This window comes from Trichechus manatus, unplaced genomic scaffold, assembly GCF_000243295.1.
Source record: "Trichechus manatus latirostris isolate Lorelei unplaced genomic scaffold, TriManLat1.0 scaffold00279, whole genome shotgun sequence".
Lineage (NCBI taxonomy): Eukaryota > Metazoa > Chordata > Mammalia > Sirenia > Trichechidae > Trichechus > Trichechus manatus.
In genome coordinates this window covers 1,184,141-1,199,251 of record NW_004444215.1, presented here as the reverse complement: position 1 = coordinate 1,199,251, position 15,111 = coordinate 1,184,141, and the positions used below count along the sequence as shown (strand labels likewise).

At 39.5% G+C, this 15,111-nt stretch overlaps 1 protein-coding gene across 1 annotated transcript in view; it reads left to right on the top strand.

The window, feature by feature from the left end:
• GABRA3 (gamma-aminobutyric acid type A receptor subunit alpha3) overlaps positions 1–15,111 on the top strand; it is a 165,447-nt gene that overhangs the window by 3,355 nt on the left and 146,981 nt on the right. Inside the window, exon 2 of the mRNA XM_004390044.2 lies at positions 7,941–8,062. Within this exon, the coding sequence (XP_004390101.1) occupies positions 7,941–8,062 (122 nt within the window). The remainder of the gene's footprint in view (positions 1–7,940; positions 8,063–15,111) is intronic.

The following is a 15,111-nucleotide window of genomic DNA, read 5'->3' as shown; positions in this document are numbered from 1 at the left end:
TTTCCAAATAAAGTGAATGATTAGTTTTTCCATCTCTTTGAAGAATTTTGTTGGTATTAGGATCGGGATTGCATTGTACGTTTGATTTCTTGACTGCTGCTTCCATGGGTGTTGATTGTGAATCCAAAAAAAAGAAAAAAAGAAATCCTTGACAACTTCAATATTTTCTCTGTTTATCATTTGTTGTTTATTGGTCCAGTTGTGAGGATTTTTGGGTCATGATAGATGTTCTAAATAAGAGGAAGATTCTAAATAAGTGAACCTTACCTCTTCAAGCGTTAAAACCTTTTTCAAGTCTGAGAATAAAGTTTGCTGAAAATGTATTGTATATTTTCTTAGAATCCTAAACAAGGATTTTGGACAGAATTGCCCCTTTTCTTGGTAAATTACGATCATGATAAAGAACATGGATTACGTTCATTCTATATCTGTTTTTTTTTCTTGTTGTGTCTCCATCTTTAGTGTTTGTTGTCAGTTTTCCTGTTTACGTTATGCTTGTTGGTTTCAAATTTCTCATCTCTTTGTGCTTAGAAAATCAAATAGCCAAGGCTTTTAGTAATTATGTTAAAGAGGAGGCCAGAGGATCCTGGCTGAAAAAGTAGAGTGAAGTGCTTGATGACTGCACGTTTCTTGAATTTAGAAAATTTTTTGTGTTTACTTTCTTCCAAGTTCTGTGTAATTAATGCTTTGGGGTGATGAGACTACTATAAGCCTGACTTTGAATATTAGGGTTGACACTTTATTTGTATTTGATAGAAATAAGGAAACCAAGAGAAGTTTAAAATATGTGGTATATGCTGGTAGTTGTGACACTTTGCCGAGCTGCTGCTTCTTTTTGTTTGTTTTCATATGTCCTTGATGATGTTTTTGTGTGGTGAAAACAATATATTTGCTGCATTATTTTATCCACTTCTGATGATTTATTCAATTGAATCACCTGGGTTGACTGACACAGCAGCATCAACAATCAATAATGTTTTATTGACCAGTACTTTGTATAAATCCTGTGCTTGAAGCAATGGTTCTCAAAGTTCAGTATGTGTAAGGAAGGAAGCAAGTTCTACACCTTGTAATTTAGTAGCTCTGGGGATAAGGCCTAAGAATCTGCATTTTATCAAAAGTCCCAGATGATTCTGTAAGGAATCTTTGGACAGTACTCTGGGAACATGTCCCTGTTTTTAAGGAACTAACAGTGTAGTTGGAACCCTGATGGCTCAGTGGTTAAGAGCTTGGCTGCTAACCAAAAGCTCAGCAGTTCAAATCCACCACCTGCTCTTTGGAAATCCTATGGGGCAGTTCTACTCTGTCCTATATGGTCGCTATGAGTCTGAATCAACTCCACGGCAACAGGTTTAATGGGTTACAGTACAGATAGAGGGATGAGAGTCTGGAATTTTAGAGTAGTAGAGATAGAAAAACTCATAGAGAGCATCTAATCCGATTCCTCACTTTGTACATGAAGAAACTGAGGCCCAGAATGTGAAATTCTCTTACTCAAGTTCATAGAGCAAATTAACAGTATAGCCAGGTATAGAACATCAATCCTCTGATTCTCAGACCTATATTCTTGAGGAAATGCTACAGGAACAATTTCAGCTTAATGTAATAAAGGAATTTCTTATGGTCCTGCTTCTTGGTCCAGTATTTTGGCCATCAGAAAATGAGAACTATATATGCGAACAGTGTTAAATTCAACCATTATGAACTTGTCCTTTTTCTGGGTCACAGTGGTCAAATATAAGCAATTTCATAATGGGTCAATCTATAAAATAACCAAAGTAGCAAGTAAGTGCCAAATGGATTCTCTGTTCAAATCTGATTGTAGTTGGTTGAAAGTTGAGACCTGTATCAGTCAGGGTTCCAAAGAAAAAATATGGGACATTTCAATTAAGATTCTTTGAGCATGACGGATTTGCAAAGGGACTATTCATGAAGGTATGGGCTGGGTGTAGGGGAACCACAAAGGGATAGAACAGGAATCCAAAGACAGCAGCAGCAGACATGCCGTGTAAAACAGATTTTCTTGAGAGGTGCAAAGACCTTTAGTGGAGGCAGCAATCAGCCTGAGGAGATTTCTTCGGGAGAAAGCCAGGGGATTAAATGCCTAGACTTTACGCTGCTTCCTCACTCTGATCTTCGGCCAAGGATGCCAAACTCAACTTCAAGTCAGAGGGCAGGGGAGCCCTACTGATGTAGTTCATACAGGTCAGCCTTCTAAGAGAGAGAACAAGTTGGAAAATAATAGATAACATATCAGGAAGAGCAAATGAAAGATATTGGGCACAAGGCCTCATATACATTTAAGACTAGAGTGAAGACCATTATTTTGGAGGCTGGTGACACTATATCAATAGTTTTTTGGCTCAAGAGTATATGGTGATGGTGTTTTATCCTAGTAGTCGCAGCGGGGACAGCAGATGCTATGCAGTGAAGAGAAGATGGTTGGGGCTTGCTTATTTGTGTCCACGTCACATAGATAGTCTGACTTGGTGCCACTGTACCAAACATGACAGTTCTTAAAATCTTCGGAGTTCGTCTTGAAAGTCCTTTTAATCTAAGAATAAACTGGCATCTGATGCCACATGCATCTTTACTGTGATTTGAGGTGAAAGTATGAGAAGTCCAGTCCCTTCCATATACATACAATCTCTATTACAGAATCAATGCATCAAAGACTCTTAGCATTGTGTTACCAAACCTTAGATTTTCAGAACAAGATGTGGGACCTGAAAGGCTGTCAGTCCTAAGCTCCTACCCTGGGCAAATATCCCTCCTGCATTATGCTGAATGGTCAGTCTACCAGTCTGAAGCCCTCCCATGACAAGCTGAATTACTACCATAGGTTAGATCTAGGTGTTGGAACTAAACGGAAGCCCACCTTTCTCTATAATGCCTACCAGTTATAGGCCACTGGCAACATTTGCTTCCTGTGCCACATAGCAGCTCTCAGAGCTACTCCACACTTTCTTGTCTACAGGCTCTCGTTTCCTTCAACTATTCTCACATTATATGATTTTCCAGACATTCTTTCAAACTGGACACCCTCCTTTGCTCTCTAATTAGATTTTCGGAAACTCAGTTCAAGACTTTACTTATAGCTGTCATATTCCATCTTGTTAGTTTAATGCTCATATTTAAATAGCTCTTAGTATATACCAAAAACAAAACAAAACAAAACAAAACAAAAACCAAACCTGTTTTTGTCAAGTCGATTCCCACTCATAGCAACCCTATAGGACGGAGTAGAACTGCCCCATAGGGTTTCCAGGAAGCACCTGGTGGATTCGAACTGCTGACCTTTTGGTTAGCAGCCGATCTCTTAACCACTGCACCACTAGGGCTCATTTAGTATGTACCAAGAGTGCTTTATGTATGTTAATTCAAATAATCTTTATAACAGACCTGCTAGCTAGATGCTGCCATTATCTCTATTTGTCAGATAAAATACAGAGGCACAAGAAGGTTAAGTAACTTGCCAAAGCTCACGCAGCTAGAATATCTACACTTTAAGTATATCTCAGCCATATGGCTGGCTGGCTTATGTTAAAATGGGGCAAGTGAAGTTTTCTTATAGGGCCTGGAGGAATAAGAAATATTATTTGGTCCTCCATTTTCCCTTTTGAAGTGGAAATGTTGCATATGCGACATGGGACAGGGCTGGACATTTGAGGTTGGGATCCAGACTACTTCACAGGTGACTCTGTGACTTCGGGTTGTGTCAGGTTAGGAAGCAAGGTTCTGATGCTAATGCTCAATGTGATCACTTGGTTAAGGTGATTACTGCCAGGCCTCTCAATTACAAGGATACCAGCCAGCAGGATTGATTGAGAGAGGCTGTGAGCTGGTGGCCAGTAGCTACCACTGCAGGAGCATGGCTGTGGGTGTGGGGTAGAGAGCAAATAATAATGGGGGAGAGAATATTCCTAGTCCTGTAATTTTCCCTTCTTTTGTGTTAGAATTAGAATTAATTTCTTCCTGCAGACAGTGTTATAAATGGCTCTCAGTCTGGCCTATGAATGTCCACTTCACCGAAAATGTTGCTAAAAGAGTGCTTGTCCATTGGCACTATGGTTACAATTATTCAAGTAAATTATGAGAAACAAAGACTTGCATAGTCTTGCCTGGAAAACTAGCTACCCTTTATGACATGGTTTCAGAGAAAGAATGTGCCCTTAATTCTTTGCAAATGTTTGGAACACAGTCTGGTTTAAGTTGGGGCGTTTCTGCTTATGTTCATATTTTGAATCTTATCTGTAAGGTCTAGTCCCTTGTTAGTTTATCATTCACGACATATACTAGTCAGGTCTTCTTGTGTATGCCTGTGAAGCAATGGCTTTGTTACTAAGAAGTCAGAAGGACTTGATTTTTATTTCATTTTAACTCAGCAAATGAAGTGAGTGTGAGCAGGTGGGGCACATGTTGAGTGTGTGCATACAACAACATCTCCAGTTTCATTACCAGTCTATAGAAGCTATTTTAAAAAGGACAGCTGTCTTTTTTAGATGAATTCGGCATATTCTAGCCAGAAATTAGGTTTATTGTTTTTTCTTCAAGCAGGTTCTGTAAAGATGTTAGAATGTCTATTATTGAATTCCAGGTGTTTCTCTTTCCCTTCCCCATATATAATTGACATCCCTAGTGCTGAAGCTTTAGCTAGACCTTTCCACTTATGGAAAGGTCTGGGGTTGGAAAATGAAAACATGGGGGAGTGTTGGTAAATGGTGAGTAATACGATTTGGCTATGATTTCTGGTCAGACAGGGAAGTAGTGGAATTTGCAGCTGAAAAAGTACATTGGGAACAGATTGCAGAAGTTTGTGAATGTCAGGCTAAGGAGTTGGATTTTATATGGTAAGTCATGAAAAGTTGTGGAAGGTTTGTGAGAAGTACGGAACCTGACCTGCACTTTAATTTTCAATTTTCTTTTTTTTTTTACTTTTTAAAATCTGTTCCCCGCCCAGGAGATAATGCAGTATTAGGAAAAATGCTGTCCTTTTAATAAAGTAAATTCCTCCTGTCTTTGGGTTGTGGTAAGAGCTACCTCAGCAACTGCACATCTGTGCCTTTCCTGCTTCCCCTAACATAAACACACGTGGCGCCCCAATGGGGTTGAAGCGCTGTTACTGCCAGCATTCTGGACTGAGTCCCCAGCGGGTCAGCGAGCTTGACTTTGCTGCATAGCCTAAAATGTTCCCCATTGCTTTTTCAGGAGTTTGGGGGGAGGAAGGAATAATCATCCCTCAGACAGATACTAAGCTTTCCCATTTCTCAAGCAATTTTGCAATTATTATCTTGTCTACTTTCTTCTCCCCAAAGCTTTCTTAAGTAGCATATTATTATCCCCATTTTACATGTAAGGAAACAGGTCACATAATCAGTTAGTGGTAGAATCAAGGCTAAGACTCTGGTCATTTGACTGTAGTCCTATGGACTTAGGCCATTATTCCATCTTTAGGACTTGAAAAGTATGAAACCTGCCTAAACTACAGATAGTTTATTAGTAACATCATTTTCCCGTTTTAATGATGGACTGTTATTAACATATTGAATCCAATCAGTAAGGACAGACATGAGGTACAATAAGCATGGTTATTGCATCGATGTCATCAACTTAATAATCATGTGTCTTCTGTGCCTTAGGTGTGTTGTTGCTATTGTTAGGTGTCGTTGAGTCGGTTCCAACTCCTAGCAGTCCTATGTACTGCGGAACGAAACACTGCCCAATCCTGTGCCATCCTCACAATCGTTGTTATGCTTGAGCCCATTGTTGCAGTCACCGTGTCAATCCATCTCTTTGAGGATCTTCCTCTTTTTCAATGACCCTCTGCTTTATCAAGCATGATGTCCTTCTCCAGGGTGCCCTATATTTAAAATGAGCGGAAAGAATGAGATGATCCCTGAGGTGCTCCATAATACTGACATACCATGATTCTGACTTCTTCCTCCAAACTGTCTTTGGATGGGCATAAACTACAGCATCTTTAACTTTTTGTGGTTCAGTTACTGAAGAAGCGTTCTGATTTTGGTTCTAGATTAAACTGTCTTCCAGCTGCCCATGCAATAATTTAATGTACATCAGGAGAAAACAGCTATCAGTAATCAAGTGTAAAATCAGAGCAATCTATAGAAAATCATTTTAGAGTGATATTTAGCATTGATTTTGACTTAAAAGTTTTAAAGTTATTAGTGAAGAATGCTGATAACATCATTACAGAGTCAGCAGGGGATGGTCATGCAGTCTCATGGAAGTTAGACTTTCAGTAAAATAGGCAGCTCAGTGTTTTGACCTCATATTGGGGAATTTGGGATCCAAATTCCAGTTCTCTCATTAATTATCAGAGTAATTAAAAATTATCTTCAGGGACCTCAGTATTCCCATCAATAAATCCACTGGAGTAGCTAATCCTTGAAGCACTTTATAGTTTGTCTCGGACTCTATGAGGATTCTCCTTTTTCTCCCCTCTCAGTAATCCAAGAAATGGTTTTTTGTTCTATTCATAGACCTAATTCCCAGAAAATGAGTTAGGCTAATTAAGGTGTGCCCGACCCAAGCCATGGTACTTTCAGTTGCATCGTATGCATGTGAAAGCTGGACAATGAATAAGGAAGACCGAAGAAGAATTGACACCTTTGAATTGTGGTGCTGGCGAAGAATATTGAATATACCATGGACTGCCAAAAGAAAGAACAAATCTGTCTTGGAAGAAGTACAACCAGAATGCTCCTTAGAAGCAAGGATGGCGAGACTACGTCTTACATGCTTTGGACATGTTGTCAGGAGGGATCAGTGTCTGGAGAAGGACATCATGCTTGGTAAAGTAGAGGGTCATCGAAAAAGAGGAAGACCCTCAACGAGATGGATTGACACAGTGACTGCAACAATGGGCTCAAGCATAACAATGATTGTGAGCGTGGCGTAGGACCGGGCACTGTTCTGTTCTGTAGTACATAGGGTAGCTATGAGTCGGAACTGATTTGATGGCACCTAACAACAACAGCAATTAGGGTCAAGATTCCTCACAATGAGAGTTAAAGGATAATGAGAAAGAGGTTTGCCCAAAATCAGTCGAGTTGCCACAGCCTCCCTCCTCACAGCCCATGTAAAGTGGATCCAGAATGTTGGTGGATGGAGCCAAGGGTGGGACTGTCACCTGACAGGATGGCTGTTATTTATCCCTTGGGATATTGATGTCAGTTTGTTGACTCTGCACTAGAGTTCCCTTTTTTCTTCCCCCTTCTCAATAAGGCATCTGTATCACTTCTAGTCATCTGTCCACTCATCTCTGCTCTTGACTGGGTTCCAGTGCCTCTCTGGCTGAAAGATTTCCTTATGGCTTTTGGCTGAAAAGGGTGCTAATGTTTTGTTGTTAATATTTACCTTTGAATAATACATTCCAGTGCATAAAATACTATTTAGAAAAAAAGAAAACAAACTTTGACTACTTCCAGATGTTAGGCATTAAGCCTGGCAATTTTAATATATTATATGCTTTAATATTAATACAACATATCGGTGAAGTTATTTTCGTTTTAGTGATGCTAAAGGTATTACTAGAGGTGTTATATGACCTGCTTACGGTCATACAATTAATAAATTCAAAAGCATGTTTCCAGAGTCTTTAAGCTTAGGTCCCTTTTTCCTTCCATGGGCGTCCATTTTGCCATTTGATTCTCTCAACAACCCTGTAAGTGAAGCAGGGAATATATTACTAGCTTTGTTTTAATTTGTGTCTTTTCATGCCAATGCTAGAGTAAGAGCTCTGCTTCCTACACAGGCAACCGTTGTGACAAATGGGAAGTGTTTGCTGGTTTGCGTAAGATATAGGGCTAGTCAGTTTCCTCAGTCTATTGATTGAAATCATCTTGAATTAAAATGTTTAGACATGTAGTTGTTTCCCATTAAGAACGATTGTTTTCTTCTCTTTCTTTGCACTACCTCAGACTCTCTCCTAAGCATGCCCCAGATATTCCTGACGACAGCACTGACAACATCACTATCTTTACCAGAATCTTAGATCGTCTTCTGGATGGCTATGACAACCGGCTGCGACCTGGACTTGGAGGTCAGTTATTATTTTAAGATCATTTCCTTGGCCATTGTCATCTACAGATTTCATAAGATGCCTGCAGTAGTCTATTGACCAATGAGGTTAGTGTAAAGCTGAGTTTCTTCCTTCTGAGCATTGCAAATTATTTCTGATCTTTTGTTTCAGTGGGTGATCTTTCTGATTGGTTTTGGAAGATTCTGAATTCACTTCCAAATACAAAATAACTTCTCTCTTCCTGGCCAAGTGTCAACTCTTAGAATGTCACTCTAGTACCTGGGACTAGCATGGGTCCAAATGTCTCATCCCCAGTGAGTGAGCAGTTAGATCAGTGTATCTGGGATATTTTACCACAATGTTTTAGTCAAGCCATTTCTGGTATCAAAATACCAATCCCAGCCTGGATGACAGGTGTGGCCCAATACAGCTGAGAAACATGCCTTTGTACTCCAACCCCTGAGCACATATCAGCCTGATACCCCAAAGAGAAGCCTAAGTGGGACCTTAGTTGGTAGTTAGCTAGGTGGGATCTTAGTTGGCAGTCAGTTTAGCATGATCAGCAATACGATCAAAAGGAGGTAAATGCATTGTAATATATCATGGGCTGTGTTAAAACGGCAAATCTTTAGAAAGAATATGTTAGTCCTCCTTTCCTTTATGCCTGGGTTGGGCAAACTCAAGCCTATAGTACAAATCTGGCCTCTGTTTACATATTGTCTATGGCTGCTTTGGTGGTACAATGGCAGAGTTGAGTAGTTGCAACAGAGACCAAATGACCCGCAAAGCCTAAAATATTTACTATCTGACCCTTTACAGAAGCAGTTTGGTGACCCCTGCTCTATGCTAATTCCTATTTTCTGTGCTGTTCACTTCCAACCTGAAGTACAGTGTATGTCTCTGGAACCTGTACTGTAAAAGGGACAGTGACAAATTGAAACATGATCAGAGAGTGAACAAGTTAGTAAGATGATTCAGAAACATCTTAAATGAGAAGCGAGTGGAGGGAGAGCTGGAGGTAAGAGAAAATTCGTGAGTAACCTGAGCGTTGTCTTTAAGTATCAGGGCTGTCAAGAAGTAAAGGGAATTAACTTGTTTTCTGTGGTCCTATGGGGTAAAATTTGGATTAAAAATGGAAGCTGCAGGCAGACAGATTTCAGGGCAATATAAGGAAGGTGAGAGTTAAAGGTGCTTCAATGTAAGGTCTGCCTCAGGAGGCATGGAGGCCCTTCTCATTGAGGAGGAGGAAGCAGAGGATGGGCAGCCAGTTGGGAGGTTGTAGAAGAGATTCATATAGGGGGAAAATAGAGAGGTACTAAGTAACCTTTTAAAGCATACTTCCAGCCATGAGATTCAGGGAGTCTTTAGGGTTGCTGTGAGTTGAAATCGACTCGACAACAATCGGTTTGGTTTTTTTGGTTTATGGTATTACACTGGCCACAGAGCCAGTCCATGACTAATAAGTGATGAGACTGATAGTTCATATATAGAAATGCAGAATCAACTACATTAATTTGCATGATAAAATAAGAAAACTAATTTTGAAACCTGGTGTTTTGCCTGTAGGATTCATATGTTGACCGGACTAGACAGGATGAGTGAATGTTTACATATTTGTGGACAGGTTTAAATTAATTTTAGTCATGTATCAGACACATACTAGGGAATTTTTGAATTTCCCACAAATGTTAAGGGGAAAGATACTGAAATCAAAATGCCTCCATGCAGTTATTCAAAATATTTGTTGAGTGCTTTCAGTGTTCTAGGGACAATGTTAGGCACTGGCGATGGACCAATGAAACTATAGGCATAATTTCTGCCCCGACAAAGCTTAACATCTTTTAGGAAAGAAACAATTGGCAAAAAATTACAAAAGAATACGTTATGTGTATTGTGCTAGGGGAAATTAAGAGTGCTATAGGAACTTAAACCAAGGAAATATAACTGAATCTAGAGTCAAGGAAGCCTTTCTCAAAGAACGTGATGTTTAAGGTGAGACCTGAAAGATGTATTGGCATGATTTGATTTTTTTTTCCTTTCGGAGATAAGGGTAGATGGGAGAAGGAGTTAGGGGCAAGGACTATTCCAGGCAGAGTCAATAACATGTACTAGGGCCTTTGGTACCTGTGGGAAGTGTGGAACCTTTGACGAAATGAAGGCAGTTCAGTTGGACTGGATCACAGAGAATGAGAGGAAGGACGGTAAAAGATGAGACCAAAGAGGTAGACGTGAGTTGAACCATGAAGGACCCTGTAAATAATGCCAAAGAAACTTACAGAAAAGTTGCAAGAATAGTGCAAAGAACCCCGGAAAGCATGGTCGCCAGATTCTCTATCAGCCCAGAAGTAAAACAATTTCTGAGGCTAACTCTTCAGACAAGGATTGGACTGGACTGTGGGACATAAAGTGATACTCGTGAGGAGTGTGCCTCTTAGCTCAAGTAGATACAAGAGACTAAACGGCAGCTTCTGTCTGGAGGTGAGATGGCTCAGAGGTCTTTGCTGGTAAATTCTACATAACATTTAAGGAAGAAATGATGTAAATTATACAAAAATTCTTCTGGAGAATTGATGAAGAAAAGAAACATCCCAGCATATTTTTTATGAATCCAGAATTGATGTCATACCAAATCCAGACAAAGACATTGCAAGAAAAGGAAACCACAAGTCAATAGCCCTCATAAACATGGACACAAATATTCTTAACAAAGTTTTAGGAAATTGAATTCAGGATAGATACCATGACCAAATGAAGTTTATCCTAGGAATGCAAGGTTGGTTTAACAGTCAAAAATTTAGTCAATGTAATTCACTGTATTTACAGAATTAAAAAGGAAAGAATATTATCTCAACAGATGCAGATAAAGCATTTGACAAAATCCAGTTTACATTCATGATACAGACTCTCAGCAAAATAGGAATAGATGGGAACATCCTCCACCTGATAAAAAGCATCTATGAAAAAGCTACAGCTAACATCATTCTTTTTTTATTGTCGTTTAGATGAAGGTTTACAGAACAAACTAGCTTCTCATTAAACAGTTAGTACACTTATTGTTTTGTGACATTGGTTACCAATCCCACTACATGTCAGCACTCTCCCTTGGGTTCCCCGTCACCAGCTTTCCTGTCCCCTTTTGCCTTCTAGTCCTTGTCCCTGGGCTGCTGTGCCTCTTTAGTCTCTTTTTGTTTTATGGGCTTGTCTAACCTTTGGCTGAAGGGTGAACCTCAGGAGTGACTTCATTACTGAGCTAAAAGGATGTCTGGGGTCCATACTCTTGGGGTTTCTCCCGTCTCTGTCAGGCCAGTAAGTCTGGTCTTTTTTGTGAGTTAGAATTTTGTTCTACATTTTTCTCCAGCTCTGTCCGAGACCCTCTGTTGTGATCCCTGTCAGAGCAGTCAGTGGTGGTAGCCGGGCACCATCTAGTTGTACTGGACTCAGTCTGGTGGAGGCTGCGGTAGTTGTGGTCCATTAGTCCTTCGGACTAATCTTTCCCTTGTGTCTTTAGTTTTCTTCATTCTCCCTTGCTCCCAACAGGGTGCAACCACTGGAGTATCTTAGATGGCCGCTCACAAGCTTTTAAGACCCCAGACGCTACTTACCGAGTAGCATGTAGAACATTCTCTTTATAAACTATGTTATGCCAATTGAGCTAGATGTTTCCTGAGACCAGGGTACCCATAGCCCCGAGCCCAGTAATTCAGTCCCTCAGGGAGTTTGGATGTGTCTATGGAGCTTCCATGACCTTGCCTTGTACGAGTTGTGCTGGCTTCCCCAGTATTGTGTACTGTCTTACCCTTCACCAAAGTTACCACTTATCTATTGTCTATTTAGTGTCCCCCCCACCAACTCCTCCCCTCCCTCTTAAACATCAAAGATTGTTTCTTTTTGTGTGTAAACCTTTTCATGAGTTTTTATAGTAGTGGTCTCATACAATATTTGTCCTTTTATGATTGACTTATTTCACTCAGCATAATGCCCTCCAGATTCATCCATGTTGAGAGATGCTTCATTGTTCTTTATCGTCGTGTAGTATGCCATTGTGTGTGTGTACCATAGTTTTTTAATGCATTCATCTGTTGATGGGCATCTAAGTTGTTTCCATCTTTTTGCTATTCTGAACAATACTGCAGTGAACATGGGTGTGCATATGTCTATTCGTGTGGGCTCTTACGTCTCTAGGATATATTCCTAGAAATGGGATTGCTGGATCAAATGGTATTTCTATTTCTAGCTTTCTAAGGAAGCTCCATATCATTTTCCAAAATGGTTGTACCGTTTTGCATTCCCACCAGCAGTGTATAAGATTTACAGTCTCCATGCAGCCTCTCCAACATTTTTTATTTTCTGTTTTTTTTAAATTTTTGCCATTAATACCGGGATGAGATGATACCTCACTGTGATTTTGTTTTGCATTTCTCTAATGGCTAGTGATCACGAGCGTTTCCTCATGTGTCTTTTAGCCCCTCGAATGTCTTCTTTGGTGAAGTGTCTGTTCATTTATTTTGTCTAATTTTAATTGGATTATTTGACTTTTTGTTGTAGAGGTATTGTATTTTCCTGCTGATTTTAGGGATTAAACCTTTGTCTGATTTGTCATAGCCAAAAAATTTTTCCCAGTCTGTAGGTTCTCTTTTTTCTCTTTTGGTGAAGTCTTTTGATAAGCATGTGTTTAATTTTTAGAAGATACCAGTTATCTAGCTTATCTTCTCGAGTTTGTGTTTTGTTAGTTATGGTTTGTATCCTGTTAATGCCGTGTATTAGGGCCTCTAGCATTGATCCTATTTTTTCTTTTAAGATCTTTATAGTTTTTGGTTTTATATTTAGGTCTTTGATCCATTTTGAATTAGTTTTTGTGCATGGTGTGAGGAATGGGTCCTGTTTCATTTTTTTGCAGATATCCAGTTTTATCAGCACCATTTGTTAAAAAGACTGTCTGTTCCCCATTTGATAGGCTTTGGGCCCTTGTCGAAGATCAGGTGACTGTAGGTGGATGGACTTATATCTGAGTTCTCAATTCTGTTCCATTGGTCAATGTGTCTTTTGTTGTACCAGTACCAGGCTGTCTTGACTACCGTAGCTGTATACTAGATTCTGAGGTCCGGTAGTGCAGGTCCTCCTACTTTATTCTTCAGTAGTGCTTTACTTATTCAGGACTTCTTCCCTTTCCATATAAAGTTAATGGTTAGTTTTTCCGTCTCTTTAAAGAATGTTGTTGGTATTTGGATCGGGATTGCATTGTATTTGTAGATTGCTTTGGGTAGAATTGTCATTTTCACAATGTTGAGTCTGCCTATCCATGAGCATGGTATGCTGTTCCGTTTATGTAGATCTCTTTTGGTTTCTTGCAGTAGTGTTTTGTAGTTTCATTTGTACAGGTCTTTTACATCCCTGGTAAGATTTATTCCTAAGTATTTTATTTTTTTTAGGGGCTATTATAAATGGTATTCTTTTCCTGATTTCCTTTTCATTGTTCTCTTTTTTGGTGTAGAGGAATCCGGGTGAATTTTTGTATGTTTATCTTGTATCCTGCTACTCTGCTGAGTCTCTCTATTAATTTCAGTAGTTTTCTCGTGGAGTCTTTAGGGTTTTCTATGTATAGTATCATATCATCTGCAAATAGGGACAGTTTTGCTTCTTCCTTAATGTCATATATTGAATTATGACCCCCCAAAAATCTCTGTATCAATTTGGCTGGGCCATGAATCCCAGTATTGTGTGGTTGTCCTCCATTTTGTGATTGTAATTTTATGTTAAAGAGGATTAGGGTGGGATTGTAACACCCTTACTAAAGTCACATCCCTGATCCAATACAAAGGGAGTTTCCCTGGGGTGTGGCCACACCACCTTTTATCTTACAAGAGATAAAAGGAAAGGGAAGCAAGCAAAGAGTTGGGGACCTCATACCACAAAAAAAGCAGTGCCAGGAGCAGAGTGCATCCTTTAGACCTGAGGTACCTGCACTGAGATGCTCCCAGACCAAGGGAAGACTGATGCATCACAAGGAACTTTCTCCAGAGCCGAAAGAGAGAGAAAGCCCTTCCCTGGAGCTGATGCTTTGAATTTGGACTTGTAGCCTTCTAGACTGTGAGAGAATAAATGTCTCTTTGTTAAAGCCATCCACTTGTGGTATTTCTGTTATGGCAGCACTAGATAACTAACACACTTACCAGTTTGGATGCACTTTATTCCTTTTTCTTGCCTTATTGCTCTAGCTAGGACTTCCAGCACAATGCTAAATAGGAGTGGTGATAAAGGGAACTCTTTTCTTCTTCTTTTTCTCAAGGGGAATGTTTTCAGCCTCTCTCCATCAAGAATGATGTTGACCATTGGTTTTGTATAGATGCCCTTCACTATGTTGAGGAATTTCCCTTCTATACCTATTTTATTGAGAGTTTTTATCAGGAATGAGTGTTGGACTTTGTCGAATGTCTTTTCTTCGTTGATTGAGATGATCATGTGATTCTTTTATTTTATTTTTCTAGTGGATTACATTTATTGATTTTCTAATGTTGAACCATCCTTGCATACCTGGTATGAATCCCACTTGGTCATGGTGTATTTTCTTTTTAATATGATACTGAATTCTGTTGGCTAGAATTTTGTTGAGAATTTTTGCATCTATATTCACGTGAGATATTGGTCTGTAGTTTTCTTTCTTTTTTTTTTGTGGTGTGTTTACCTGGTTGTGGTATCAGGGTTATGCTGGCTTCATAGAATGAATTCGGAAGTGTCACTTCCTTTTCTGTGATCTGAAATAGTTTGAGTAGTACTGGTGTAAGCTTTTCTCTGAATGTTTGGTAGAATTCTCCAGTGAAGCCATCTGGGCCAGGTCTTTTTTTTGTTGGAAGGTTTTTTTTTTTCTTTTTTTTTTTTTAACCTTTTCAATCTCTTCTCTTGTTATGTGTCTGTTCAGATTTTCAACTTCAGTTTCTGTTAGTTTTGGTTGGTGATGTGTTTCTAGAATTTTATCCATTTTTTCTCGGTTTTCAAATTTGTTGGGGGATAGTTTTTCATAGTAGCCTGTTATCATCCTTGTTATATCAGTTGGGTCTGTTGTAATGTCCCCC